The sequence below is a fragment of the Ranitomeya variabilis genome, chromosome 3 (assembly GCF_051348905.1).
Source record: "Ranitomeya variabilis isolate aRanVar5 chromosome 3, aRanVar5.hap1, whole genome shotgun sequence".
NCBI lineage: Eukaryota > Metazoa > Chordata > Amphibia > Anura > Dendrobatidae > Ranitomeya > Ranitomeya variabilis.
In genome coordinates this window covers 127,900,723-127,927,713 of record NC_135234.1, presented here as the reverse complement: position 1 = coordinate 127,927,713, position 26,991 = coordinate 127,900,723, and the positions used below count along the sequence as shown (strand labels likewise).

The 26,991-nt window shown below is 41.9% G+C and overlaps 1 protein-coding gene across 2 annotated transcripts in view; it reads right to left on the bottom strand.

Moving 5' to 3' along the window:
• Positions 1–26,991, bottom strand: part of POLA1 (DNA polymerase alpha 1, catalytic subunit) — a 502,104-nt gene that overhangs the window by 83,749 nt on the left and 391,364 nt on the right. For both annotated transcript variants that reach the window (XM_077294669.1, XM_077294671.1), the window contains exon 35: positions 16,770–16,866. In XM_077294669.1, the coding sequence (XP_077150784.1) occupies positions 16,770–16,866 (97 nt within the window). The remainder of the gene's footprint in view (positions 1–16,769; positions 16,867–26,991) is intronic.

The window sequence follows — 26,991 nt, the reverse complement described above, 5'->3', positions numbered from 1 at the left end:
ATGTGCACAGCGTTTTTTGTTTCCCATAGGTTTACATTGTAATGTAAACTCATGGGAAACTGCTGCGGACCCGCAGCTGCAGAAACGCTGCTGATCCGCAGCATTTTCCGCATCGTGTGCACATACCCTAAGAATCAGTGGGATCTGTTGAAGCGTTCCAGAGTTATTACCAGAAAGTGACAGTGGTCAGAATTGTAAAAATTAGCTTGGTCATTAAGGTCAAAATTGGCTGGGTCAATTAGGGGTTAAAATAACACTTTAAATGTTTTTGTACAAAACTGCATAAAAAAAAAAAAAAAAAAAAAAAAGAGGATTAAGTCAAACTTTACCAAAGTAAAAAGGAACAAAAAGTACCTGCAGCAACAAAGGACAGACTTTCTTCATTTTCGAGGTCAAAACAGTTTACAAAAATCAAAAATATGGTAGCTAAACCAATAGAAGTCTATTTTTGGACAATCCCTGTAATAACCCCTTTACCCTCGAGGGTGGTTTGCACGTTATTGACCAGGCCAATTTTTACTATTCTGACCACTTACTTTTTGAGGTAAAGTCTGGAACGCTTCAACGATTCCCGGTGATTCTTAGATTGATTTTTTTTCGTGACAAATTGTACTTCATGAAAATGGTAAGATGGGAATTTGGCAAACATTTGGAAAATTTAGCAATTTTTCAACTTCTAATTTTCATGCCTTTAAATCACAGAGCGATGTCACACAAAAGAGTTAATAAATAACATTTCTCACATGTCTACTTTACATCAGCAGAGTTTTGGAAGCAACATTTTTTGTTAGGAAGTTATAAGGGTTAAAAATTGACCAGCGATTTTTCATTTTTCCAGCAAAATTTACAAAACCATTTTTTTTAAATAACCACATCAACATTTGAAGTCACTTTGAGGGGTCTATATTATAGAATATACCCCAAAAACTTACAATTCTAAAAACTGCTCCCTCAAGGTGCACAAAACCACATTCAAGACGTTTATTAACCCTTTAGGTGCTTCACATGAATTTTTTTAAAAGAAAAAATTAACATTTAACTTTTTTTCCAACAAAAATTTACTTCAGTTCCATTTTTTTTTAAATTTGACAAAGGTATCAGGAAAACATGGACTCCAAAATTTGTTATGCAATCTCTCCTGAGCATGCCAATTCCCCATATGAGGGAGAAAACCACCGTTTGGGCGCATGGCAGAGCTCATTAGGGAAGATGCGCCATTTGACTTTTTGAATGCAAAATTTGCTGGAACAATTGGCGGATGCCATGTAGCATTTGGAGAGCCCCTGATGTGCCTAAACAGTGGAACTCACACACAAGTGACACTATTTTGGAAACTAGACCCCTCAGGGAACGGATCTAGATGTGTGGTGAGCACATTGAAACCCTCAGGTGCTTCACAGAAGTTTATAACATTGAGCTGTAAAAATAAAAAAATCAAATTTTCCCCACAAACATGTTTTTAGCACAAAATATTGCATTTTCATAAGGGTAATAGGAGAAATTGCACCATACAATTTGTTGTGCAATTTCTCCTGAGTATGCAGATAACCTCAAATGAGGGAGAAAAGTACTGTTTGGGCGCACGGCAGGGTCAAACCCCCACAAGTGACCGCATTTTGGAAACTAGAGCCCTCAAGGAATGTATTTTGATGCATGGTGGGCATCTTGATCCCCCAGGTGCTTCACAGAAGTTTATAACATTGAGCCGTGAAAAAAAAAAAAAAAAAAAAAAATCCAATTTACCCCACAAAAATGTTATTTTGGCCCCAAATTTTGCAATTTCATAAAGGGAAATGGGAGAAATTGCACCACCCAATTTGTTGTGCAATTTATCCTGAGTCCGCCAATACCCCATATGTGGGTAATGCTACTCTTGAGGCACAGTGCAAAGCTCAGAAGGGAAGAGGTGCCATATTGGAGTTCAGATTTTGCTGGAATGGTTTGAGGGTGCCATGTCACACTGGCAGAGCCCCAGAACAACAGAAACTCCCTATATGTGAACTAATTTTACAAACTACTTTCCCCAATGTATTCATCTAGTGATGCAGTGATCATACTGACACCAAATGTGCCTCACAGAATATTATACCACTGAGTGGTGAAGAAAGAATAAATTACATTTGTACCACTTAAATGTTGTTTTAGCCTCAAGTTTTTAATTTTTCTAAGGGCTATTTTTTTCCTGAGTGTTCCAATACCCTACATGTAATCGGGAAAAAAATTTCAGGCATAGTTTAAAGCTCAGAAGGCAAGGAGCACCAGATTTTATGGTTATGGTTTGACGGTGCCATGACACACTGGGAGAGCCCATGAGGTGCCAGAACAGCAGAACCCCCCTTAAGTGACGCCATTTTACAAACTACACCTCTCAAATTCATCTAGGGGTGCAGTGATCATATTGACACCATGGGTGTGTCACAGAATTTCATACCATTGAGCAGTGAAGAAAAAATAACTACATTTTTACCACCAAAATTTGGTTTTAGCCCCAGATTTTTACAAAAGAAGTGGGTAAAAATGGTACCAAAATATGTGCCACAAATTATACTGAACGGTTGCAATACCCCATATCTGGCTGTACAGTACTACTTAACCACACGGAGAGACTCGGTGCGCTATTTGCCTCCTGGAGCGCAGATTTTCAAGAACAGTTTGCGCACTCCATGTACAGAGCCCCTAATTGTTAGAAGAGCATAATCTCCACTCAAACAACCCCATTTTGGAAACTATAGCCCTTCGGAAATGTAAAGTGATGATTTTTACACCATGGGTATTTTCCAGAAACAAGCAGCAATGAGTGTTGCCGAGTGAAAATTGTTAGCTGCCGTTGTAGTGACCAGTACGCTGTAGTGACCAGTACGTTGCAGTCACCAGTACCTTATGCCTAGCGTGTGCTTCTGGAAGCTTTCAACCGTAAGGGAGGCGGGCTCTCATCACTACAGAAATGCCAAACATGGATGCAATATGTGGTTTAGGTACACTGTGGGGCTTAGGAGCGGAGCACTTGGATTTGAGAGAACAGAATTTGCTGAACTTATTTTGGTGGGTGAGGAGCCATTTCTTTTCTAGAGCCTTTGTGCTACCACTTAATGTGGAAGCCCCCTGCATTTTCATTAACAGGTGGCACAACTGAGTGAGGGCTTGCTTTTTTGAGGATTGAGTTGAAGCTTTTATTGGGAACATTTTATATAATGTTTGAAATCACATTTATCCCGCGCTGTATGCTGACCACTTACGGTACTTTGGGTTTTCCATCTAAATCTCTGAGTGACGTGATTCAGATGTAACCCCTGAGGGATCCATTCACTATAATGAGGCAGTAGATTTACTCTATACTCAGTCTGTCCTCTGTTCAAGTGATTAGGCGACTTTATTATTTGGGTCGGTGCGATTACAGTGATACCAGATTTATATCGGGTTTTTATGTTTGGCTGCTGTCACACAGCAGCCAAAAACGCTTTTTATTGCAAAAAAATAAATACATTTGTTTTTGCATCACCATATTTTGAGAGCTATAATTATTCCATATTTTGGCCCACAGAGTCACATGATGGCATGTTTTTTGCGGGACGAGTTGACTTTTTTTTGGTACCATTTTTGGGCACATGACTTTTTGTCGCTTTCTATTCCGATTTTTGGTAGGAAGAATGAACAAAAATCAGCAATTCAGGATTTTTGGGGGGTGGTGGGAGCGGATATGCCGTTCCGTGAGTGGTAAAACTGATAAGGCAGTTTTATTCTTTGGGTCAGCACAATTACAGCAATACCCCACTTATATATATATTTTTTTTTTATCTTTTGCGCTTTTACAGAATAAAAACATTTATATACAAAATATTAATTTTTACATCTCTTTATTCTGAGAGCTATAATTTTTTTATTTTTCCGGCGATGGAGCGGTATGGCAGCTTGTTTTTTGTGGGACAAGATGACATTTTCAGTGGTACCATGTTTATTTAGATCAGTCTTTTTGATAGCGTTTTATTCCACTTTTTGTTCGGCGGTATGATGTTCATCGCTTTTTGCCTTGCTTTCTATTATTTTTAATGGTGTTCACTAAAGGGGTTAACTAGTGGGACAGTTTGAAAGGTCGGATCATTGCGGATGCGGTGAAACCAAATATGTGTACTTTTATTGTTTATATTTTATTTCATTTAAATATATATTTACAGATACAGTATCATGATTTTTCTTTTTTTTTTTTACAAACTTTTTTTTTTACTTAGTCCTGCTACGGGATTATCATTTTTTGCAGGCTGATCGCTTCTACAGCATGGGGACGAAGCAGCATCCCCATGCAGTAGGAACGGTCAGCTCTGCACTGACAGAGAAGCCTGTTGATCATGCACTGCACATAACCAGCATGTTTTCTAGCTCTGGTGATATGGATGTCATCATGATGACATCGGGTCACAATGGTAACGATCGGGACCCCACGTCACGCTGCGAGGTCTCCGATCCAAAGGCAGAGGAGCTGTCAGCCCTCTGCCGGCTCCCGGAATACTGTGATCTCAATCGATTGCAGCATTTTGGGAGTTAAAGTGCCGGGAGTAGTGTGACGGACCCTGGCACTTAGTGCTGGGTGTCAGCTGTCAGAATCAGCTGATACTCGGCGGCGATCACCTGCACACCACCTGTGTGCACAAGCGATCGCGCAGACATAATAATCTGTCCCTGGGTAGATAGACCCAGGTCGCATGGATGGATTATTCCGTCTGCTTTCAGAAAGGGGTAAAGGCCCAATGTTCCGGATCCTAGCCAATCAGTAGAATGTAGGTAGTGATGCTTTAACTGAAGTACCAGGCTGCCCTGACAAGAGCATGTTCACATGAACAGGACTGTACCAAATGATTACATAGCTTTGATGCAAGGAACATTGTCAAACAGGGACCCTCTGAGCTTCACCACCATCCATACTGATGATTGTGAGAAATACCCATTTGTCTTGTTGATCAGTGGGAGTATCAAGCCCAGGTTTTCTTTGCCAAGCTCAGGCTGTAGGTAAATGTTGAGAGAGAATAGGCAGGTATTGGAAAAGTAGAACCAGCATCAAAAGGATGGATACGTATATTATAATTTTTACTTTACAGCTAAACTATGAACGTCCCAGAAAGGCAGCCATTAGATTATGACTAGTGTTGAGCATTCCGATGCTGCAAGTATCGGGTATCGGCCGATACTTGCTGTATCGGAATTTCCGATACCGAGATCCGATATTTTTGTAATATCGGATATCGGTATCGAAACAACATTAATGTAAAAAGGTGTAAAAGAAAGAATTAAAATAAAAAAAATCGCTATACTCACCTGTCCGACGCAGCCGGGACCTCGGCGATTGTAAGCGGCAGCGTTGTTTCTTTAAAATTCGCGCTTTTACTTGCTTACGTGAATTCCCGGCTTCTGATTGGTCAGGGCGGCCATGTTGCCGGGACTCGGACCAATCACAGCAAGCCGTGACGAAATTACGTCACGGCTTGCTGTGATTGGTCCGCGTCCCGGCAACATGGCCGCCATTAACCAATCACAAGCCGTGACGTCACGGGAGGCTGGACACGCGCTTATTTTGAAAAGCGCGCGTGTCCAGCCTCCCGTGACGTCACGGCTTGTGATTGGTCACGGCGCCATATTGCCGGGACGCGGACCAATCACAGCAAGCCGTGACGTAATTTCGTCACGGCTTGCTGTGATTGGTCCGAGTCCCGGCAACATGGCCGCCCTGACCAATCAGAAGCCGGGAATTCACGTAAGCAAGTAAAAGCGCGAATTTTAAAGAAACAACGCTGCCGCTTACAATCGCCGAGGTCCCGGCTGCGTCGGACAGGTGAGTATAGCGATATTTTTTATTTTAATTCTTTATTTTACACATTTATATGGTTCCCAGGGCCTGAAGGAGAGTTTCCTCTCCTTCAGACCCTGGGAACCATCAGGGATACCGTCCGATACCTGAGTCCCATTGACTTGTATTGGTATCGGGTATCGGTATCGGATTGGATCCGATATTTTGCCGGTATCGGCCGATACTTTCCGATACCGATACTTTCAAGTATCGGACGGTATCGCTCAACACTAATTATGACCTAATAAAAGATCCGTGGGCCACACAAATTGTATCTTTGATTCAACATTAAAGGGTTTTTTCCAGGAAAAAGTCCATTTTAAACAATATAGATCATGAAATAAAAGTACATTCCATAACTGAATGTGTGATTTAAAAAAAAAAAGGTTTCTGTGCTAATATAATCTTATAAATGTTCCCATGGTATGTGCTGCGTAGTATGACCGTGCAGGGGCAGGGACATGGTCTGATCATACCAAATCTCCTGGGCAGGGGAGGAAGGAAAATAGAGTATACAGACATTACAGCAGGGGATCACAGCTGATACTTTCATTGATGCAACACATTTCATTGCCTGTTTTTAAGCAATGCTTTACCTCACAGAAGGAATCAGCTGTGCTCCTGTGCTGTAATATCTGTATACTCTCTTTTGCTTCCCCCTGCTCGGGAGCTGTGGTATAATCAGACCAGGTCCCTGTACGGTCAGACACGGCCATTACACAGTACATAGCAGGATAATAATAATAATAATAATAATAAACTTTATTTATATAGCGCCAACATATTCCGCAGCGCTTTACAGTTTAACAGTTTCAAACACAACAGTCATAGGTAACAATGTTAACAATACAGTAATAAAGCAAAATAAGACAAAATAAGACGACCCTGCTCGTGAGAGCTTACAATCTACAATGAGGTGGGGAGATACAAAGTACCGGTGTGTATTTACAATGATGTATTTACAATGATGGTCCAGCCATCTTGAGGGAGTGGGGGATAGATGGAGATAGTGAATGGGCTACACACACACACAAACATAAAATGACTGATTAGGGAACGTGATAGGCCGCTCTGAACAAATGTGTTTTGAGGGAGCACCTAAAACTATGCAAGTTGTGGATGGTCCTAATATCTTGGGGTAGAGCATTCCAGAGGATTGGCGCAGCACGGGAGAAGTCTTGGAGTCGGGAGTGGGAGGTACGGATTAGTGCAGAGGTTAGTCGAAAGTCGTTTGCAGAGCGCAGCGGTCGGCTAGGCCGATAGACAGAAATGAGGGAGGAGATGTAAGGTGGTGCCGCACTGTGGAGAGCTTTGTGGGTGAGAACAAGTACTTTGAATTGTATCCTGTAATGAATGGGCAGCCAGTGTAATGACTGGCGAAGAGCGGACACGTCCGAGTAACGATTAGCCAGATGGACGACCCTGGCTGCAGCAGGAGCACATGTATAAGATTATCTCAGCACAGGAACATTTTATTTAAACAAAACCAGTTGTGGAACTTATTATTATTCAAAGATCTATTGATTAAGCCCCTCTTTGATGAGGGCTCTGGCGGTGAGCCAGCATCAAAGCCGGGACATGTCAGCTGTTTTGAACAGCTGACATGTGCCCACAATAGGCGCGGGCAGAATCGCGATCTGCCCGCGCCTATTAACTAGTTAAATGCTGCTGTCAAACGCAGACAGCGGCATTTATCTACCGCATTCGGCCGGGCGGCCGGAAATGATGGCATCGCCGACCCCGTCACATGATCGGAGGTCGGTGATCCTTCAGTATTGTAACCATAGAGGTCCTTGAGACCTCTATGGTTACAGATCCCCGGCAGCTGTGAGCACCACCCTGTGGTCGGCGCTCACAGCACACCTGATTTTCTGCTACATAGCAGCGAACAGCAGATCGCTGCTATGTAGCAGAGCCGATCGTGCTGTGCCTGCTTCTAGCATGGGAGGCTATTGAAGCATGGCAAAAGTAAAAAAAAAAAGTAAAAAAAAATGTGAAAAAAATAAAAAAAAATATAAAAGTTTAAATCACCCCCTTTCGCCCTAATCAAAATAAATCAATAAAAAAACCTCAAACCTACACATATTTGGTATCGCCGCGTTCAGAAACGCCCGATCTATCAATAAAAAAAAGCATTAACCTGATCGCTAAACTGCGTAGCGAGAAAAAAATTTGAAACGCCAGAATTACGTTTTTTTGGTCGCCGCGACATTGCATTAAAATGCAATAACGGGCGATCAAAAGAACGTATCTGCACCAAAATGCTATCACTAAAAACGCCAGCTCGGCACACAAAAAATAAGCCCTCAACCGACCCCAGATCATGAAAAATGGAGACGCTACGAGTATCGGAAAATGGCGCAATTTTTTTTTTTTTTTTTAGCAAAGTTTGGAATTTTTTTTCACCACTTAGGTAAAAAATAACCTAGTCATGTTAGGTGTCTATCAACTCGTAGTGACCTGGAGAATCATAATGGCAGGTCAGTGTGGGACTGCACTTTTTTTGCAATTTACTGCACTTGGAATTTTTTTCCCGTTTTCTAGTACACGACATGCTAAAACCAATGATGTCGTTCAAAAGTACAACTGGTCTTACAAAAAATAAGCCCTCACATGGCCAAATTGACGGAAAATAAAAAAGTTATGGCTCTGGGAAGGAGGGGAGTGAAAAACGAACACAGAAAAACGAAAAATCCCAAGGTCATGAAGGGGTTAAAATTAACTTACTTTGTGAGAAAACCCCTTTAACAACCTATTTTGCTGAATTGAACTTAAAGGTATTGCTTCATCTTATCAAAATGGGAGAATTGCAGAGTGTTTGTAAAAAAAACTTAGCAATTTTCCTTCTATGCAAAGTCCTTCCATTTTTAAGAACTACCGTATATACTCGAGCATAAGCCGATATTTTGAGCCCACTTTTTTGGGATGAAAGTAACCCTCTCGGCTTATATTCGAGTCATACCCAGGAGTCGGCAGGGGAGGGGGAGCTGAGATGTGTAATAATACTCACCTGCTCCTGGCGCAGTCCCTGCACGTCTTTTCCCCGGCGCCGGCAGCTTCTTCCTGTAGTGAGCGGTCACATGGTACCGCTCATTACAGTAATGACCCATAGGGGTGGAGCTGCATATTCATTACTGTAATGAGCGGTACCATGTGACCGCTCACTACAGGAAGAAGCTGCCGGCGCCGGGGAACAAGTCTTCCGCATCCTCTGCAGTGACGCTCAGGCCAGAGGGCGTGATGACGTGATTAGTGCGTGCCGCCCTCTGCCTAAACGTCGGTGCAGAGGACGGGAAGACACAGCGGCGGTGGAACGGGGAGCAGGTGAATAAAGCAAGTGCTGGGGGCCTGAACAACGAGAGGTGAGTATGTGATTTTTTTTATTTTTTTAATAGCAGCCACAGCATATGGGGCAAATATCTGTATGGAGCATCTTATGGGGCCATGTGCAGCATTACATGGGGGCAAATATCTGTAAGGAGCATCTTATGGGGCCATGTGCAGTATTTCATGGGGCAAATATCTCTATGGAGCATCTTATTGGGCCATGTGCAGCATTACATGGGGCAAATATCTGTATGGGGCCATGTGCAGCATTACATGGGGCAAGTATCTGTATGGAGCATGTTATGGGGCCATGTGCAGCATTACATGGGGCAAATATCTGTATGGAGCATCTTATGGGGCCATGTGCAGCATTACATGGGGCAAATATCTGTATGGAGCATCTTATGTGGCTATGTGCAGCATTACATGGGGCAAATATCTGTATGAAGCCATGTGCAGCATTATATGGGGCAATTATCTGTATGGAGCATCTTATGGGGCCATGTGCAACATTATATGGAGCATCTTATGGGGCCATGTGCAGCATTATATGGGGCAAATATCTGTATGGGGCCATGTGCAGCATTATATGGGGCAATTATCTGTATGGAGCATCTTATGGGGCCATGTGCAGCATTATATGGGGCAATTATCTGTATGGAGCATCTTATGGGGCCATGTGCAGCATTATATGGGGCAATTATCTGTATGGAGCATCTTATGGGGCCATGTGCAGCATTATATGGGACAAATCTGTATGGGGCCATGTGCGCATTATATGGGGCAAATATCTGTATGGAGCCATGTGCAGCATTATATGGGGCAAATATCTCTATGGGGCATCTTCAGGGACCATCATGAACTGTATGGAGTATTATATGGGGCTCCTGATTCAATATGGATATTCAAAAACACGTAAACTACTGATGTCTCAATTAATTTTACTTTTATTGGTATCTATTTTTATAATTTACCAGTAGCTGCTGCATTTTCCACCCTAGGCTTATACTCGAGTCATTAAGTTTTCCCAGTTTTTTTGTGGCAAAATTAGGGGGGTCGGCTTATACTCGGGTCGGCTTATACTCGAGTATATATGGCAAGTTATTTCTAATACTTTAGTTTACAGCTCATTGCAAATGTTATCAGCTCTCACCATGCAGTATGGAGAACGTCATTGGCTTATATAAGATTTTTACTCTCTGATCTGTGCAAAAGTTATTATGCAGAGTGAATGAGGATGCGAACTATGACCATCACCTATTAGCTTTAAAAGGACAACTATTTTACTGGCATGGATTAGTTATAAACAATAAACTGAAGCATATCTGCTTTCATTCACACCTGCAGATGTAGCCCAGGCCACCTTGGTTGTCTGTACTAGCTCTAGAAGGGAGGTCATGTGTTTCGAGGTCTGCAGTGGTCAGGTGACAATAAGTGCTTCATCAGAGAACAACAGCGCTCTTCTAGTCACCTGACCTGCTGTGACATCCAAACTGTCACTGGTTCTGAAGGTGGCAGAAACCTCCCTGACCAGCGGGATTTGGATCATTGAGGGTACTGAAAAGCAAGTACGGGATATACACAGTGATTATTTTTAGTTAATCCATGTCTTAACAAAAATAAAACTATATACATGTATACTGCTGTCAGACAACCCCTTTACTCGGAGTGTTTTCAAGAAATGCTTAGCAATATTTGCAAGGAGGGTGAGAGGGAGTCGGTGAGCTGTGATATCACCAATTGTGAATCCTATATAGAGGTGCCATCTCTTATTGCAATCCAGCCTGCAATCAGGCAGTGTCAGCCTATCATTACGGACAGTGCTCAACATTAAAAATACCAGGAGTTTTTTGTTGATTAACTTAATATAGAAACTATAAGGCTATGTTCACACGTTCAGGATTTCCATCCTTTTTTTTTCCTGACTGAAACTGCAGGTCTCTGCAGAAAACGCAGGTGCGTTTTTTGGTGCGTTTTTGGTGCGTTTTTTGGTGCGTTTTTTAGTGCGTTTTTTGATGCAGTTTTGTCTGCAGATTGTCTGTGTTTGACAGAAATAAAGTTTACTGCAGTGGGGGGGGGGGAAAAAAAAAAAAGAAATGATGTCATTTCCTTGTCCAACCCTTTTCTTCTTCCATCCTCCATTTTGGGACTAAACACCAAAATGAGTGGACGTGTTTTGAATGACAGCGCTCCGCGTTTTGCGCCGCATGCGTCACTGCAGCGCACGCATCCGGGCGCAGAGGACGCAGCAAGTTGCATTTTTGCTGCGTCCAAAATCAATCAAAAAAAGGACGCATGCGGTGCAAAACGCAGCGTTGTGCATGCGTTTTGCTGCGTTTTACTTTGCGTTGTGTGTTGCGGCGCCGACGCTGCGGCGCACAATGCAAATGTGAACATAGCCTAAGTGCCACGTGCCACGTATTTCAGTGCCACGTATTTCAGTGCCACGTGCCACGTATTTAAGTGCCACGTGCCACGTATTTAAGTGCCACGTGCCACGTATTTAAGTGCCACGTATTTCAGTGCCACGTATTTCAGTGCCACGTGCCACGTATTTCAGTGCCACGTATTTCAGTGCCACGTATTTCAGTGCCACGTGCCACAATTTAAGTGCCACGTGCCACGTATTTCAGTGCCACGTATTTCAGTGCCACGTGCCACGTATTTCAGTGCCACGTATCACGTATAAGTGACACGTGCCACGTATTTAAGTGACACGTATCACGTATTTAAGTGACACGTATCACGTATAAGTGACACGTGTCACGTATTTAAGTGCCACGTATCCCACGAAGATTTTCCATGGAGAACAGACACATCCAGAGATATGTCTGCTCTCCACGGCTGCAGCAACACACTGACAGGAGCCATAGTTCCTGTCGGTGTGTCACTGCGCATGCGCGAGCGAGTTAACCGGCGGTCATTGACCCCGGCTCTCTCGCTTAACGGCAGTGCTGCGTGGGAAAGTTCAACGCAGCTGTACTGCCGTTAACCGAGACGCCGGAGTCATTGAACTCCGGAACAGTACGCGATACACTGCTAGGAGCTTAGCTCCTGGCAGTGTATCGCCGGAGAGCAGCCGATCGGCGTGGGACACTCGTTTTATGGATTCTGCGGACAGGGAGTATGGATTTGATTTTTTATTTTGTGATTTTTTCCTGGAGGATCGAGGGCTTCGCCTACAAGTGTGCTGTTGGTGAGTATATACTCTGTGTTATGTGTTGTATGTACTGTGTGTCATGTATGTGTATTGTGTGTGTTTTGTGTAACTTTACCATTGTGCTAAGTCGCTGGACACAGGGACAACTCTCCCATCCTAATACCGGATGGGAGTAGTAGTCCCATACGGCGACTTGGCACAATGGAGGCACTATCGTCGCATGGGGACACACAGACATACCAGATCAATCAGACGCCCGACATCGATCCCCATGCGACGGTATGCCTCCATGATGAGTCTTCAGGAACGACACTCCGCCCACGCACTTCCGGCCCCGCACTTCCGCCGGCTTCCCCGCACTTCCTGCAGCTGCGGTTCTGCACATCAAACCGCAGTAAAACCCGCAGATATATTTTTGATCTGCGTGTTTTACTGCGATTTTGACCTCACAATGGAGGTCTATGGGTGCAGAACCGCTGCGGTTCAGGAAGAAGAATTGACATGCTCCTTCTTTTTTCCGGGAGCTATTCAGCGCGGCTTTTTTTTTAAATTTCCGGACCATGTGCACAGTGTGTCCTGTTTTCCATAGGGTACAGTGTACTGTACCCTGCATGGAAAACAGCTGCGGAACCGCAGCGGCAAAACCGCCGCGGTTCCGCGGTAAAAAACGCACTGTGTGAACATGGCCTAAAAAAGGGACATCAAAAGTTCTTAAAAAAAAACAGGTTTTAAACTTTGCTGTAAACACTCAGTCCTTTTCAGATGGCACATTATCTAGGAGTTATCTTTGCTTTTATTTTATTCTTACTGAGTACTTTTTTTTTGGTTTAAGATCCACCATATGGTTCCAGAGATCTGGACTTATTTTTTATTTAGCGCTGGTTTGTAAGGTCATTACCAGGGGAGCATGGCTCACAGGGAAATAATGCAGAGCAGCCAAAAGACAAACCCAGAGAATCATGTGAGGAACACAAATTTGGTCAAGAGTCCCAAAATTAGCCCTAAAAGGGCCTAAATCTCTAGAATTGTATGGCAGGCTAAAAAAAAACCAAAATGGAATACTCAGGGAAGCAACAAGAAGGGCAAAAAATGTCCACTTTTTCCCTGGTAACAGGTCATTTACGAATAGAAAGAGTTGACCCACGATGCTAATCATACCAACTGGGTGAAAAAGAAAAAAATTAAAATCAATTAAGCAGCAAATAGGTTAAAAATCATTTCCACAACCGTGAAGACACATTTCTATTGTGTAAATAGAAATTGTGCTGTCTGTCATTCAGTCATATTTGTATGTCTTTAGTGATCAGATTAAATGTCTGATTCAAGATAAGTGGAGATAGATACTATGTTATGTTTTATGTCAAAATAATTACATAATTATATTCAGAGCTAAATTATTTAAAATCGGAAAACATTCTGATATGCATTTGACAGTCGGATTCTTGGCAGGCGCAAATCATCTTAACAATGAACCTCCATTAACATGTGTATTTACTTCATTTAAGAATATACACACACATGTATCTACCACAGGTATAATTCCGTGTGTTTGGTAAAAGGTGGTCATTTGCACCATGAAATATATTTTTCTAGCACAATGCCAGCACTATGAGCTTGCCATGTATTTTTATCACTTCCCTGTGCCTAGTGACTACCAGCCAGAACCTGCACGATACTACCCACTATCCTTTAGTTACCATTTAGATTAAATATGCGGTGCGAATAAGTTTGTAAGCAGGTGAGAAAGGCAGGAGATTTTGCTCTATGCAATTAAGCCCTTTTAAAAACTAAAATAACAGTATAAATAAATGGATGTGGACTTGAGGTATTGCTAGGAGTGTAAGTGTCTTATTGACTCACATGTGTTATGAATCAGTACATTCATAATAATAAAAAACAAACATTCTTGTCCAAACTTCATAAAGATCAAATAATTCTCATGGAGTTTCCCACAAAAATATAGGGAAGAGTCATTAACCCCTTAATGACAGAGCCAAATTTTAAAAATCTGACCAGTGTCAATTTATGTGGTAAAAACTCTGGAACGCTTAGACAAATTCCGTGATTTTGAGATTGTTTTCTCATGACATTATACTTTATGATAATGGTAAATTTAGATCGATATGTTTTGTGTTTATTTATAAAAACAATATCAGAAATTTGACAAAAATGTAAAAAAAATTAGCAATTTTCAAACTTTTAATAATTATCCCTTTAATTCAGATAGTCATACCACAGCAAAACATTAATAAATAGCATTTCCCATATGTCTGCTTTACATCAGCACCATTTGTAAAATGTTATTTTATTTTGTTAGCATTTTAGGAGGTTTAAAAATGTAGCAGCAATTTTTCATTTTTTCATGGAAATTTACAAAATTATTATTTTTAGGGACCTATCCAGATTTGAAGTGACCTTAGGGGTCTTATATATTGGAAAACCCCCAAAAGTGATACCATTTTAAAAATACCACCCCTCGACATATTAAAATTTGCAATCATGTAGTTTATTAATCCTTCAGGTGATTTTCAGGAATTAATGCAAAGTGAAATGACAGGAATGAAAAAGTGAATTTTTACCACCTAAATGTCGCTGACTTTTGAACAGGCCACTGGTGCCGCAGACTAAGGCCACTATTTGCTCGTGAATTGCCATGTCAAACATCAGGACCACACAATCATGATCTCATCGTGCCGATGGGGATAAAGAGGGAGGAGACACACACTTTTAAACATTTATATGATAAAGTCACTTTTGACAGCAGCATCTAAGGGGTTAAACAGATATGGACGGTGCAAATGCTCATCGTGGCTGATGCAGCAAGTTGTCAGCTATAGTGTACAGCCGATAGCTGTTGAACTGTTACCTGTATGGGGATGCTATTCTCTTATATCTCAGGTGAGTTAAAAGACGTATTGAGGGTCATTAAGGGGTTAAACATTGGTGGGAGTCCGGCATGACGTCATCCCTTCCACTGTTTCACATGCTGATTGGTGGAGAAAGTGGCCGGAGGCCCCTCCTCCACCAATGCTGACTGCTGGAGACAGCGAGTGAGCGGGTGGGCACGGTGCGGCCCTCAGGTTTTAAGCCCCACGGCTGTCTCGGTCTTTACCCTTTACCATCCCCACAGTGAAAGATAGTGGTGGCAGCATTATGCTGAGGGGATGTTTTTCGGCAGCAGGGACAGGGAAAATGGTCCAAGTCAAGGGGAAGATCAATAGTGTGAAATACAGGGATATTCTTGAGCAAAACCTGTTTTAGTCTAATCAGTGATTTGAGACTGGGACGGAGGTTCATCTTCCAACAAGACGAAGCATATTGCTAAAGCAACGTTCAAGTGATTTAAGAGGAAATGTGTTAATGTTTTGGAGTGGCCTAGTCAAAGCCCAGACCTTCATCCAATTGAGAATCTGCGGTCAGATTTGAAGATTGCTGTTCACCAGAGGAAACCATCTAACCAGAAGGAGCTGGAGCAGTTTTGCCTTGAGGAATGGGCAAAAATCACAGTGACAACATGTAAAAAGCTCGCAGAGACTTATCAACAGCGACTTACAGCTGTAACAGCTGCAAAGGGAGGCTCTACAAAATACTGACTTTAAGGGTGTCAAAAGTTATCTACACTGAAGATTTAAAAACATACATGCACACACATATATACTCTCTCTCATATATATTGTTTCTGTCACACAAAAAAAGAAAACCAAAACGTTATCAGTTGTAATTATGTTCTTTACATGAACTGATGCAAACTTTTTAAAAAAACAAAACAAAGAAGAAAAAAAAAAAAAACAGGAACATTCCAGGTTGTTAGGTAGCAAAACCGGAAAAATTCCAATGGGGTGAATACTTTTGCTAGCCACTGTATTTCAGATCCTATAATCTTCCAATCAATGGAATGGCACGTGCCAGTTTAGAATGTGCCTCAGAATGCCAGCAAAAACAAACATACCGCATATTTTTATAGTTATTTTTATGTGAATCTGTCAATTCTTCGGGATTGAAAGGGGTTATCAGACAATAAAATATTTTTATGTAGGTGTATGTTTAAAATAAATGGGGATATACTTCCCAGCGCAAGCTGCTCCGGAAATCTTGGCAAACTCCATAAGCAGTGTCTGCCTCATTCGAAGGTCCCATAACCATTACATCCTGTAAATGGCTGCAGTGATTTGGTGACTAGAAGAACATGTCATTGAAGGAACATCCAATGATGAACCTTTTTAGTCACCTGACTGCTGCAACAAATTTCAAGCTTCAGCAGTATTGGGACTTCAGAACGAGATAGACATGGCTTCAGGAGCCGCAGAGACCTCTGAAGTGTCCTGTGCTTTAGTCGTTGGGGTGTATGAAGGAGAGTATGCCTACAATTACTAATTTGAAAATCCACGGCTTAACAAAATACTTTTGGACATCCCCTCTAACACTGTTAAACCTATGTGTCCTTACCTTTTTCCTGCTCTGAAACAATCTTTTCGAGTGCATAATCCCAGTCAAAGATGAATCGATAGAAACATAGTTGGGTGTACAAGGCCCTCTCTGGATACTGCAAAATAACCAAAAAGAACAAACATTAATGTGTATGTGATCTCTTTGTAACCAAGAATGCACAATGCAATACAAATTACCCATCACAAGAAAATACATGTTAAAGGTAAGGTACCGCGTTTGTAGATCATTAATAAATCACTGTAATGTAGCATAACATGCTGCTATAACCAAGTTTTAAATGCATGTGAAACAGATTTCGTGTGTTATATGTTTTTAAAGAAGGAACTGGGGGCTGACATCTTGGTTTCACAGCAGTTCGCGACACTAACAGTGTCATTTTACAGCACCCCATGGACATAGGAGATAATAGACCGGCGCTGACCCTATCTATAACATTGGAGAGGTGTTAGCAGTGAGCTGGGCACGCCTCTGTGGGCTGCACAACTCACTGCTGTAGGTGTGACTAGCAGCCATTTTATTATAGCCCAGTGCTCTCTGCCCAGCTCCACTTACTCTCTATCACAGGAGCTCCATTCACTCCATTAAGCTGCATTCCCAGGGTGCAAAGAGAGGTGACACCTGACACCTCTCTCAGCCATACAATGTATCTCTCCCCTCCCTCCACAATGCCTGGCCATTCACTGCAGAACTGGAGCTCCTTCTTATCTTACTGAGGGATGAGTCACAGACAGCTCTGCACAGACAATGCTGCTCCATACACACCACATAAACTAACTGTGCTTCTGATGCAGTAACTGCTGGTGACAGCAGATCACAGGGCAGTCACACACAAAATGGCTCTGCCCTGTGATGCTGCTCTTCATTCTGCCCCAGGGATATTAGACCACCCAAAAGGGGAGGGAAATGGTGATGTCAACAGTTACTGCCCCAATTTTCCAGCTAACAGTAAAGCTGGTAAGTCTTACTATATAGCTGCTTGAGGTCTAAAACGGAAAATGCTCCCCCTAGTGGTCAATATATATATTTGTAAGAAAATATATAATATTTCTCATATAGAAATGTTTGCAAACAGTGCAAACATTGCATTAGTACATTTTATTTACTATTTTAAGCTTAGTTTCACAAAAAAACAAACTACAAGAAAACTGGTGGCACCTTCCCTTTAATTACACAACCCAAACTGTAAAAACCCCATGGCTGACATAATGCAAACTCATTAACAAAATCCATTATTCCATTGACCATGCTGCATTTTCAAAGGTCAACCATGCCATTTGCCTAGTTACAATTTACTCAGAATATTGAAAAGGTTACCTTGGCAAAATAAAACTGCCCACGGGACTAGATATTTAGAAAATAAGCTTGGCCATACATGCCTACCAGCAGGCACCTGGATCCAACTACGTGGTCTGCACTGATTGATGCTATTCCATCAGGTGACTTTGACAAATAATCTTTTGAGGTGCTGCTCAGGACATCTGACCACTGCAGCCCATCATAGGCAGCAGTGGTCCAGGGTTGGTGGAATCACTGTTTGCTGTCTCTGTGCAGACAATGGCGTGGCCTCCACTGGATCCAGGTGGCAAGATGAGTATGGCTAAGAATTGTTTTTCGTTTTTTTTTTAAAACATCCCATGCCCTGGGATGTGTTTTATTTTCCCTGTATTAACCTCTTCACCCTCTAGCCTGTTTTTACGTTCCTGATCAGGCCAGTTTTTTCAATTCTGGCCAGTGTCACTTTATGTGGTAATAACTCTGGAACGCTTCGATGTATCCCAGCGATTCTGAAATAGTTTTTTCTTGACACATTTAGTGGCAAAGATGATTTGCATTTAAGAAATGCCAAATTTGCATATCTTTTTTGTCAAATTTTTGTTAAGTTGCAAACTTTGGATTTTTATGCCCATAAACTAGATCATTATACCCCATAAAATAGTTAATTAACATTTACGACTTCTCTACTTCACATCTGCATCATTTTGTAAACTATTTTTTGTTAGGAAGTTATAAGGGTTAAAAATGTATCCATGTCACATGTGAAGAGCGCCTGACATACCAAAACAGCAGAAACCCCCCATAAATGACCTCATTTTGGAAACTACACCTCTTAAGACATTCATCTGATGGTGCAGTGAGAAATTTTATCCATCAGGCAATTCACAGAATTGCATAACATTGGGCTGAGTCAATGGAAAATTACCATTTTCTCCCCTAAAATGTTGCTTTAACCCCAAGATTTAAATAGGGATAATAGCGAAACTGGACAGTACAATTGTGACGCCAATAGCCCATATGTGGTCGAAATTACTTTTGAGGCACGGTGCAAAGCTCAGAAGGTAAGGAGCGCCATATTGTAGTGCTGAGTTATGGTTTGCGGGTGCCATGACCCACTGGAAAAACTTCTGAGGTATCAAAATAGCAGAACTCCCATAAGTGACCCGATTTTACAAACTACACCTCAATAAATTCATCTAAGGGTGCAATGAATATATTGACACCATAAGTGTCTCACAAAATGTTATACTATTGGGCAGTAAAGGAAAAATAATTAAATTTTTACTTCAAAAATTTTGTTTTAGACTCAGATTTTTTAAATTTTCACATGGGAAATAGGTAAAAATGGCCCCAAACTTTGTCATACAATTTCTGCTGAATGTGGCAATACCCCATACGTGGCTGTACAGTACTGCTTAGCCACACGATGAGACTCGAGAGGTAAGGAGCGCTATTTGACTCTTGCAGAACAAATATTGTAGAATAGCTTGTGGACTCCACATACAGAGCCTCTAAGTGCCAGAAAAGCAGAATCCCCCCTCATGGGACCCCATTTTGGAAATTACACCCCCCTGGCAATTTATCTACAGGTGTAGAGTAGATTTTGACTTAATGAGCGTTTTCCAGAAAAAAGTAACAGTGAATGTTGAGGAGTGAAAATTGCAAATCTGCATTTTTATTTCTCCACTGATGGAGCTGTATGGGGGCTTGTATTTTGGGGGGACTAGATGATGCTTTTAGCAATACCATTTTTATTTACATTTGACTTTTTGATTGTGTTTTTTTCCTCACTTTTTGTTTGGCGGTATGATGAAAAAGCATAGTTTTTGTCACACACACACACACATATATATATATATATATATATATATATATATATATATTTCACTGAAAGGGTTAAGTAGTATGACAGTTTTATAGATCGGGTTGTTCTGGATCCGGCGATACCAAATGCGTGTACTTTTTTATATTTGTATGTAAATATACGTATTTAATGGTATCATTAAAAATATATATTTTTACCTTTTTTTTTTTACTTAGTCCCTTTATGGGACCAAGTTTTATTGCTCTGGTCACTGATATAATGCATTGCAATGCATTATACCTGTCAGTGTTGCACTGATGGAAGCCTCTTATGGTCTGAGAAGGCCACCGTCGCTGGCAGACTCGGAGAGTCATGATGACATTGTGTTGCCATGACAACGACCAGCAGCCCTTGCGGGAGTGGCGATAGTGTGGGAGAGGGAGCCCCCCTTCTCCCAGTAAGAGTGGTTTTTGTGGAGATCCCGCGCTGCTGTTTAGGTATAGTTGTCAATCCATGTATACATAAATGGATTTGCGTTTTTTACTTGCCTGCGCTGTAACAATGCTTCTGACTTGGGAAAAGGGATGAGGTGTCACAGGAACAGTTTCTATTTAAAAGTCCACCTTGTTTATTTCACTCTTCATAAACCACATTACAGGAAAACTTTGGTTTGCTTGCTTGGGTTACAGTCTAGCTTCTTAGCCCTGGAGGATCTGCACACCTCACCACACAGACCATGGCTGCGACAAACAGGCCCAATTTTATAATGTGAACCACACCCAGGGGTGGAGATATAGTGAACAGCTCTCCTGCCAAATATTTAGCTGTTAACAATAAACCTGGCCCTGTCATGATCGATTAACCCCTCTTAGTACTGTGTGTACTAGAGTATTACTCCAGGTTTACATTATAGAGGACAACCACCTCTATGATACACATCTGCCATCCACTGTGTCCAGCAGCCACCTTACACACCTCTGCCTAAAGCCGTGGGGCTTGGCACCTTGTACCACTAGACACGGGATTCTCGAGAGAGCATCGCCATTACCATATAGCTTCTCGGCTCTGTTGCACATTGAGGCGGAAATCCTGTGACGCTAGAAACCAGTGGGTAAATTAGAGCATTTTCCCCCTTTTCTCTCTCATCCACCTTAGTGGGGCATAGTCTGACACAAATTTTAATTTTCGCAGATAGTATTGCAATGTGTCCACTTTATGGCCAAGCATTCCTTTTCAACTTTGGGATTCGTTTTCTACGATTTGTGTTTTTGCCATAAATTTTTCATTTCTGCACATCTTTGCCATGGGAAAAACCGCAGCATTTTACAGTACCAACTAAGTCAGGGATATCAAACTCAAATACACAAGGGGCCAAAATATAAAACTTGGACAAAGTGACAGGTCAACCTTAATATTTACTGAAGCAAAAGTACCAAGAATGGATACAATCACCATGAACTCCCAGTTACCATTCCATCAGATCCTAACTGTAGTTGCACCCGCATGAAGGGTGGTCAGAAATACTCCAAGGTAGATATTCAACATTATTTACAAGAGATAACAAGCCCATGTTACCAATAGCAAGGTCAGTTCTAGACAATGAGTGATAAGATACTAAGTAACATGAATATAGTTTATTAATCTAAATATCTACCAGATTCAGCTTTGATAAAATCTTAGATAGTGAGGTAAGTTAGGATGTTATACGTGTGGTTCCAGAATGAAATATGTCCCAATACATATGTAATATATTGATGTCACACATAATAAGCAGTGGGACCTTTGAAAAAGCAGAGGTGAAAGATGATTTTTTTTAATTTAATACCTCTCCTGAATAAACTCCACCTTTTATTTAAAATAAGTTCTGGAGACAAAGTTATCTTCCAGGCAGTGTGCTCCCCATAGCCTGGAAGAGCTCATTTACATAAAGTGATAAAAGCGGATTTCTCAACAACAAGGCATCTGAGGCATACGGGGATGACTTTTTCAGCATTCTATATTCTGTACGCCCATATTAATAGTTTAGATATGTCAAACGTGGTGATAGATTCCCTTTAAAAAAATGTCTACAATTGAGGACGTTTTTCCTTATCAAATATAACTATAAACCTTTTCATATGGAAACAAACTTAAAGGGGTTGTTCCACAAAGAACATTTTAATTTAAAGGGACTGTCACCTGAATTTGGAGGGAACAATTTTCAGTCATATGGGCGGGGTTTTCGGGTGTTTGATTCACCCTTTCCTTACCCGCTGGCTGCAATATTGGATTGAAGTTCATTCTCTGTCCTCCGTAGTACATGCCTGCACAAGGCAATCTTGCCTTACGCAGGCGTGTACTATGGAGGACAGAGAATGAACTTCAATCCAATATTTCAGCCAGCATGCAGCCAGCGGGTAAGGAAAGGGTGAATCAAACACCCGAAAACCCCGCCCATATGACTGAAAATTGTTCCCTCCAAATTCAGGTGACAGAGTCCCTTTAATAGTTGTTAGAATAAAATAAACACAATCACAAGTGTGGCATACAATTATAGGTTATGCAAGTGCAGTATAAAAGCATATAGCCCAACAGCCTACTTCAAATATGTAATAAAGGACAAAAAATTGAATAAATACAAAAAATTAAGTCAACAGAAGTGCCTCCCAAACAGAGTATGATAGCCCCACAGTGAATTCCTCCACATAGATTGTATGATGACCCTATTGTACCCCCCAGCAAAGTACGGTTACCCAACTGTTATATTCACACAATAAAGTGGGCCCCACATAGTCCTACACACAGAATAACGGGCCATACATGGTCCTCCATACAGTATAATGAGCCACACATAAAAAAGATTAAAAAAAACAACTTACCTCTCCCCGTTCCCCTGCTGCTCTGATGATCTTCACTGCTCGACACAGCAGGCGCAAAATAGTGACATTATTTTGTCCGCTGCTCTGTGATGTCAGACACAAAGGGAGAATGGTGGAGGAGGGAGCGTCAGCTGATGCTCCCTTCCATCAATGCTTTCAACTATATCGGCATCCAGGATGGCATACTTGGCATTGCAGGCCAAATATAATCACCCTGTGGGCCACTTTTTCCCCCAAATTTGGGAGGAAAATGTAGGTGCATCTTATAATCCGAATATAGCTTATCGGGATGGGGAGGCAGCAGCTGCGGTGGAGCGGGGTCCCAGGAGGCAGGTGTGACAAAATAACTAGCAGGGTGATGGAGGGAAGACCGGTTGCGCTGAGGTTCTTGTCCCCAGAAGTTTTTCCTTCAGCACACTAAATGTTGCAAGGAGTTAACAGCCAATTTAAATAAAGGGCATTTTTTTGTGGACAACCAGAGAGGGTGGGAGGTTGACCACTTTATCTCCACCCCAGGGTGTGCTCTGGGGCTTAAATAGCTGGCTTCCAGAGTAGGGGTTCAGTGTCTGGTAGGAATACTCTAGAGAAGTGGTTTTGCTGGAACCAACTTGAGTGTGTGTGTTCTAACGGTGAGCAGGAAGAACCCCGCTCTCAGAAGGACTATGTTTTGTGCTACCATTTTCTTTTGTTTACCTGTTTTTCCCAGAGGGCTGTGTTCATTTTACTTCACCTTGGTTTATGCTGCCTATAAGAAATCAAAGGAAGTTCTTAAAGAGACAGTGTTCCCTTGTCTACCTCCCTGTACTGCTGAGTGAGACGATCTACCACAGGGTTGCTGCTACAGGAGGCCGGAGGCGGCAGGAGTGGGGGCAAGATCTGAATCTGCGAATGTGCCGGCCCCCGGCGGCCACATTCCCATAGCCAATGCATTGAAATCAAAGGAAAAGTGCGTGGACTCAGCTCAACGCTGACATTTTCTGACAGCCCAGGACTCGCAATGCCCTGGTACCCCCTCCTCCCAGCCCAGGGCCTGCAGCAGTGCCCCACTGCTGCTGCCGCCAACTTCCGGTAGCAGCGACCCTAGTCCACTGCAGCTGCCTTTACACCCGGTAAGCTACCGTAATATCGGACTATAAGACGCACCATCATTTTTTTTTAAAAATGTCTTTCCTATTTTCCTCCTCAAAATTTGAGGTGCGTCTTATAGTCCGCAAAACACATTGTATACACCTATAAGAATTATAAGAATAGCACATAACTGAATTAAAGGGAACCTCTCACCCCCAAAATTGAAGGTGAGCTAAGCCCACCAGCATCAGGTGCTTATCTACAGTATTCTGGAATGCTGTAGATAAGCCCCCGATGTATCCTGAAAGGTGAGATAAAGAGGTTAGATTATACTCACCCATTGGCGGTCCAGTTCGGGGCCTCCCATCTTCATAGGATGACGTCCTCTTCTTGTCTTCACGCAGCGGCTCCGATGCAGGTGTACTTTGTCTGTCCTGTTGAGGGCAGAGCAAAGTACTGCAGTGCGCAGGCGCTGGGCCTCTCTGACCTTTCCCGGCACCTGTGCACTGCAGTACTTTGCTCTGCCCAACAGGGCAGACAAAGTAAGCCTGTGCCGGAGCCACAGCGTGAATGCAAGAAGAGGACGTCATCGTAAGAAGATGGGAGGCCCCGGACTGCGACACCCATCGGACCGCAGCGGGACCGCCCGCCCAGGTGAGTATAATCTAACCTCTCTTTCTCATCTTTCAGGATACATCAGGGGCTAATCTACAGCATTCCAGAATGCTGTAGATAAGCCCCTGATGCCGGTGGGCTTAGCTCACCTTTGATTTTGCAAACAGTAACAAAGTTTATTAAAGAATAATAAAATAAATACAAATGAGAAAGACTACACAAAAAGCGGCTCAAGGTAAAAGGAAGGGTAGGATGTAAAAAGCTGCATACTAGCAAGAAAAAATTCATAAACATATATTGAATGTCTTGGAATACTGATGTACGCACACTTGTGAATAAAAGGTCATGGTGTCACTGAAGTAACGTAACACTGCAAATATGAATTATCTGTATATGTATTTTAGTTTGGACCGTATGTAGATATTATATGATATACAAAACATGTGAAAAAGTGAAGCTGCAAACTGTGAAACCATGATATGCAGTGAATAAAAGAGGGTGTCTGATTAGATTTGGCCCGTGGGCCAGAGTTTAACATGTGGGAGCTAGGTGAAGGAGATTTCTGAAATCTCATGCACATGCTGCTTATTTTGTCTTCGGAAATTTAAACCCAAATGATTTTTTCAAATTTGCATATCAATTACGGACATTTTTTTGCAGGTTTTTTTTCACCTATTGTAATGAATGGGAAAAAAGCGCAAGTAAAAACAATAAACATGTCGAGAATCACACCAAAAAGATGCACAATTTACATAGTGTTATTGCTGCAGAAAAAAACTCAATAACTGCACATGCCCTTTAGTTAGGGTTCTCTTTTTTCTTTAACTAGCCATGGGTTAATGTTTTGGTCATTGGTTCTTAGTTTTCACCGGAATTGTACCTACAGAGCACTTTGACTACCCCGAGGCCTGTAACGTTCTCAACTATCTCTTACCTGTTATTGCCATCAATTTTCTTGTTAAGCTCAATTTTTTTTTTACAATTTTTTTCCTCACTCCTGTCCAATTCTAACTCAATTATCGCCCTTACCTCTATTCCGCAGTAAGGGCTTGTTCACACGAGCAAATAAATCGGATGACTGCAATCGGATTTAAAAAAAAAAAAAAAAAAAATCGGATTGCATTCAGACCAATGTTAATCAATGATTTAGTCCTAATCTTCGATATTTTTATCAGTTCGGATCAGACTGATAAAAATATTGCAGCATGTTGCAAGTGTATGATATTCGGATCGCAATCACCAGTGCAAGTTAATAGGTGCGAGAAAAGAAAAAAAAATTGTACAGAAATGCGTTTCACCTCTGCTCTTTCCACTTGCCCTGGTGCAGAGGGCAAGAGGTTGGTACTCGTATTGGGGTTGATGCGAGCTTTGTAATGTCAGCTAACATCAAGCCCAGGGGTTAGTAATGGACAGGCGTCTATAAGACACCTCCACTACCATGTTTTTATTGCTACGCGAATACCCTATTTAACAAGCTCTGTTTTGCGAAAAAATATTTTATAACTTTGAAGGCGAAATGTTAATTAGTGGGTGATTAGTCGCAGATAGTGATGGGCGAACCCCTGTTCAGCTCCAGCCCAACAGTTAAAAAAAAAAGTTTGGATCCCATTCACATGAATGTGGGGCCCAAACATCCAGTGCAAACACTGCCTTTCATCGGCAGTGAGATCATTACCTCCGGTCAGACTTCGGAAGAAGGGACTACTACTCCCATCAGCAGACACCTGTTGCTGCTAATAACAGTGAGAGCAGGTGGCGGCTGATGCACCAGCCAGGCTAAAAATTTTAGAACAAATGCCGTAGGTTGCTTTGTATTTTTGATAACCAGCCATTCAAAGCAGACAGCTGCGGGCTGCAACCCTCAGCTGTCAGCTTCAGCAAGGCTGGTTATCAAGAATAGAGAGGTTCCCACTGTTTATTTTTAAATAAAATAATAATAATAAAAAAACAGCATGGGGTCCCCCATTTTTGACAACCAGTCAAGCTAAAGGAGACAGCTGGAGGCTGATATCCTCAGACTAGCAAGGCGCCATATGAATACTGCCCCCCCCCCCCTCAGCCTGAAAATAGCAGCTTGCAGCTGCCTTAGAAAATGTGCATCTATTAGATGCACCAATTCTGGTCCTATGCCCAGCTCTTCCCACTTGCCCTGTGACGGTGGCAAGTGGGGTTCATATTTGTGGGGTTGCTGTCACCTTTGTATTGTCAAGTGACATCAAGCCCACAGCTTAATAATGGAGAGGCGTCTATAAGACACCTAATCCATTAGTAATCCTATAAACATATTGTAAATCAGACAGAAAAAAGTCCTGCATTTGAAATAAAAAAAACTTATTTAAAAATAAGAGTTATACTCACCCTTTCCATTAAACTGATGAAGCAGTGGTGAAACATGTGTAGGGTCTTGTGGTAGGTGAGCTGATCACGGTCATGCAGTACTACCTTTTTTCCCTTGGGTATATGTAAATATTACTTTTCTACTACTAATTTTCATTACTATATACTGTTGGGATATTTGTACATGCAACTATCAGCTAATTAATTCTAATGCACGTGCATGTATTTATCTTTTTATTTTTTTAAGGAGTCTGTCTTTTGG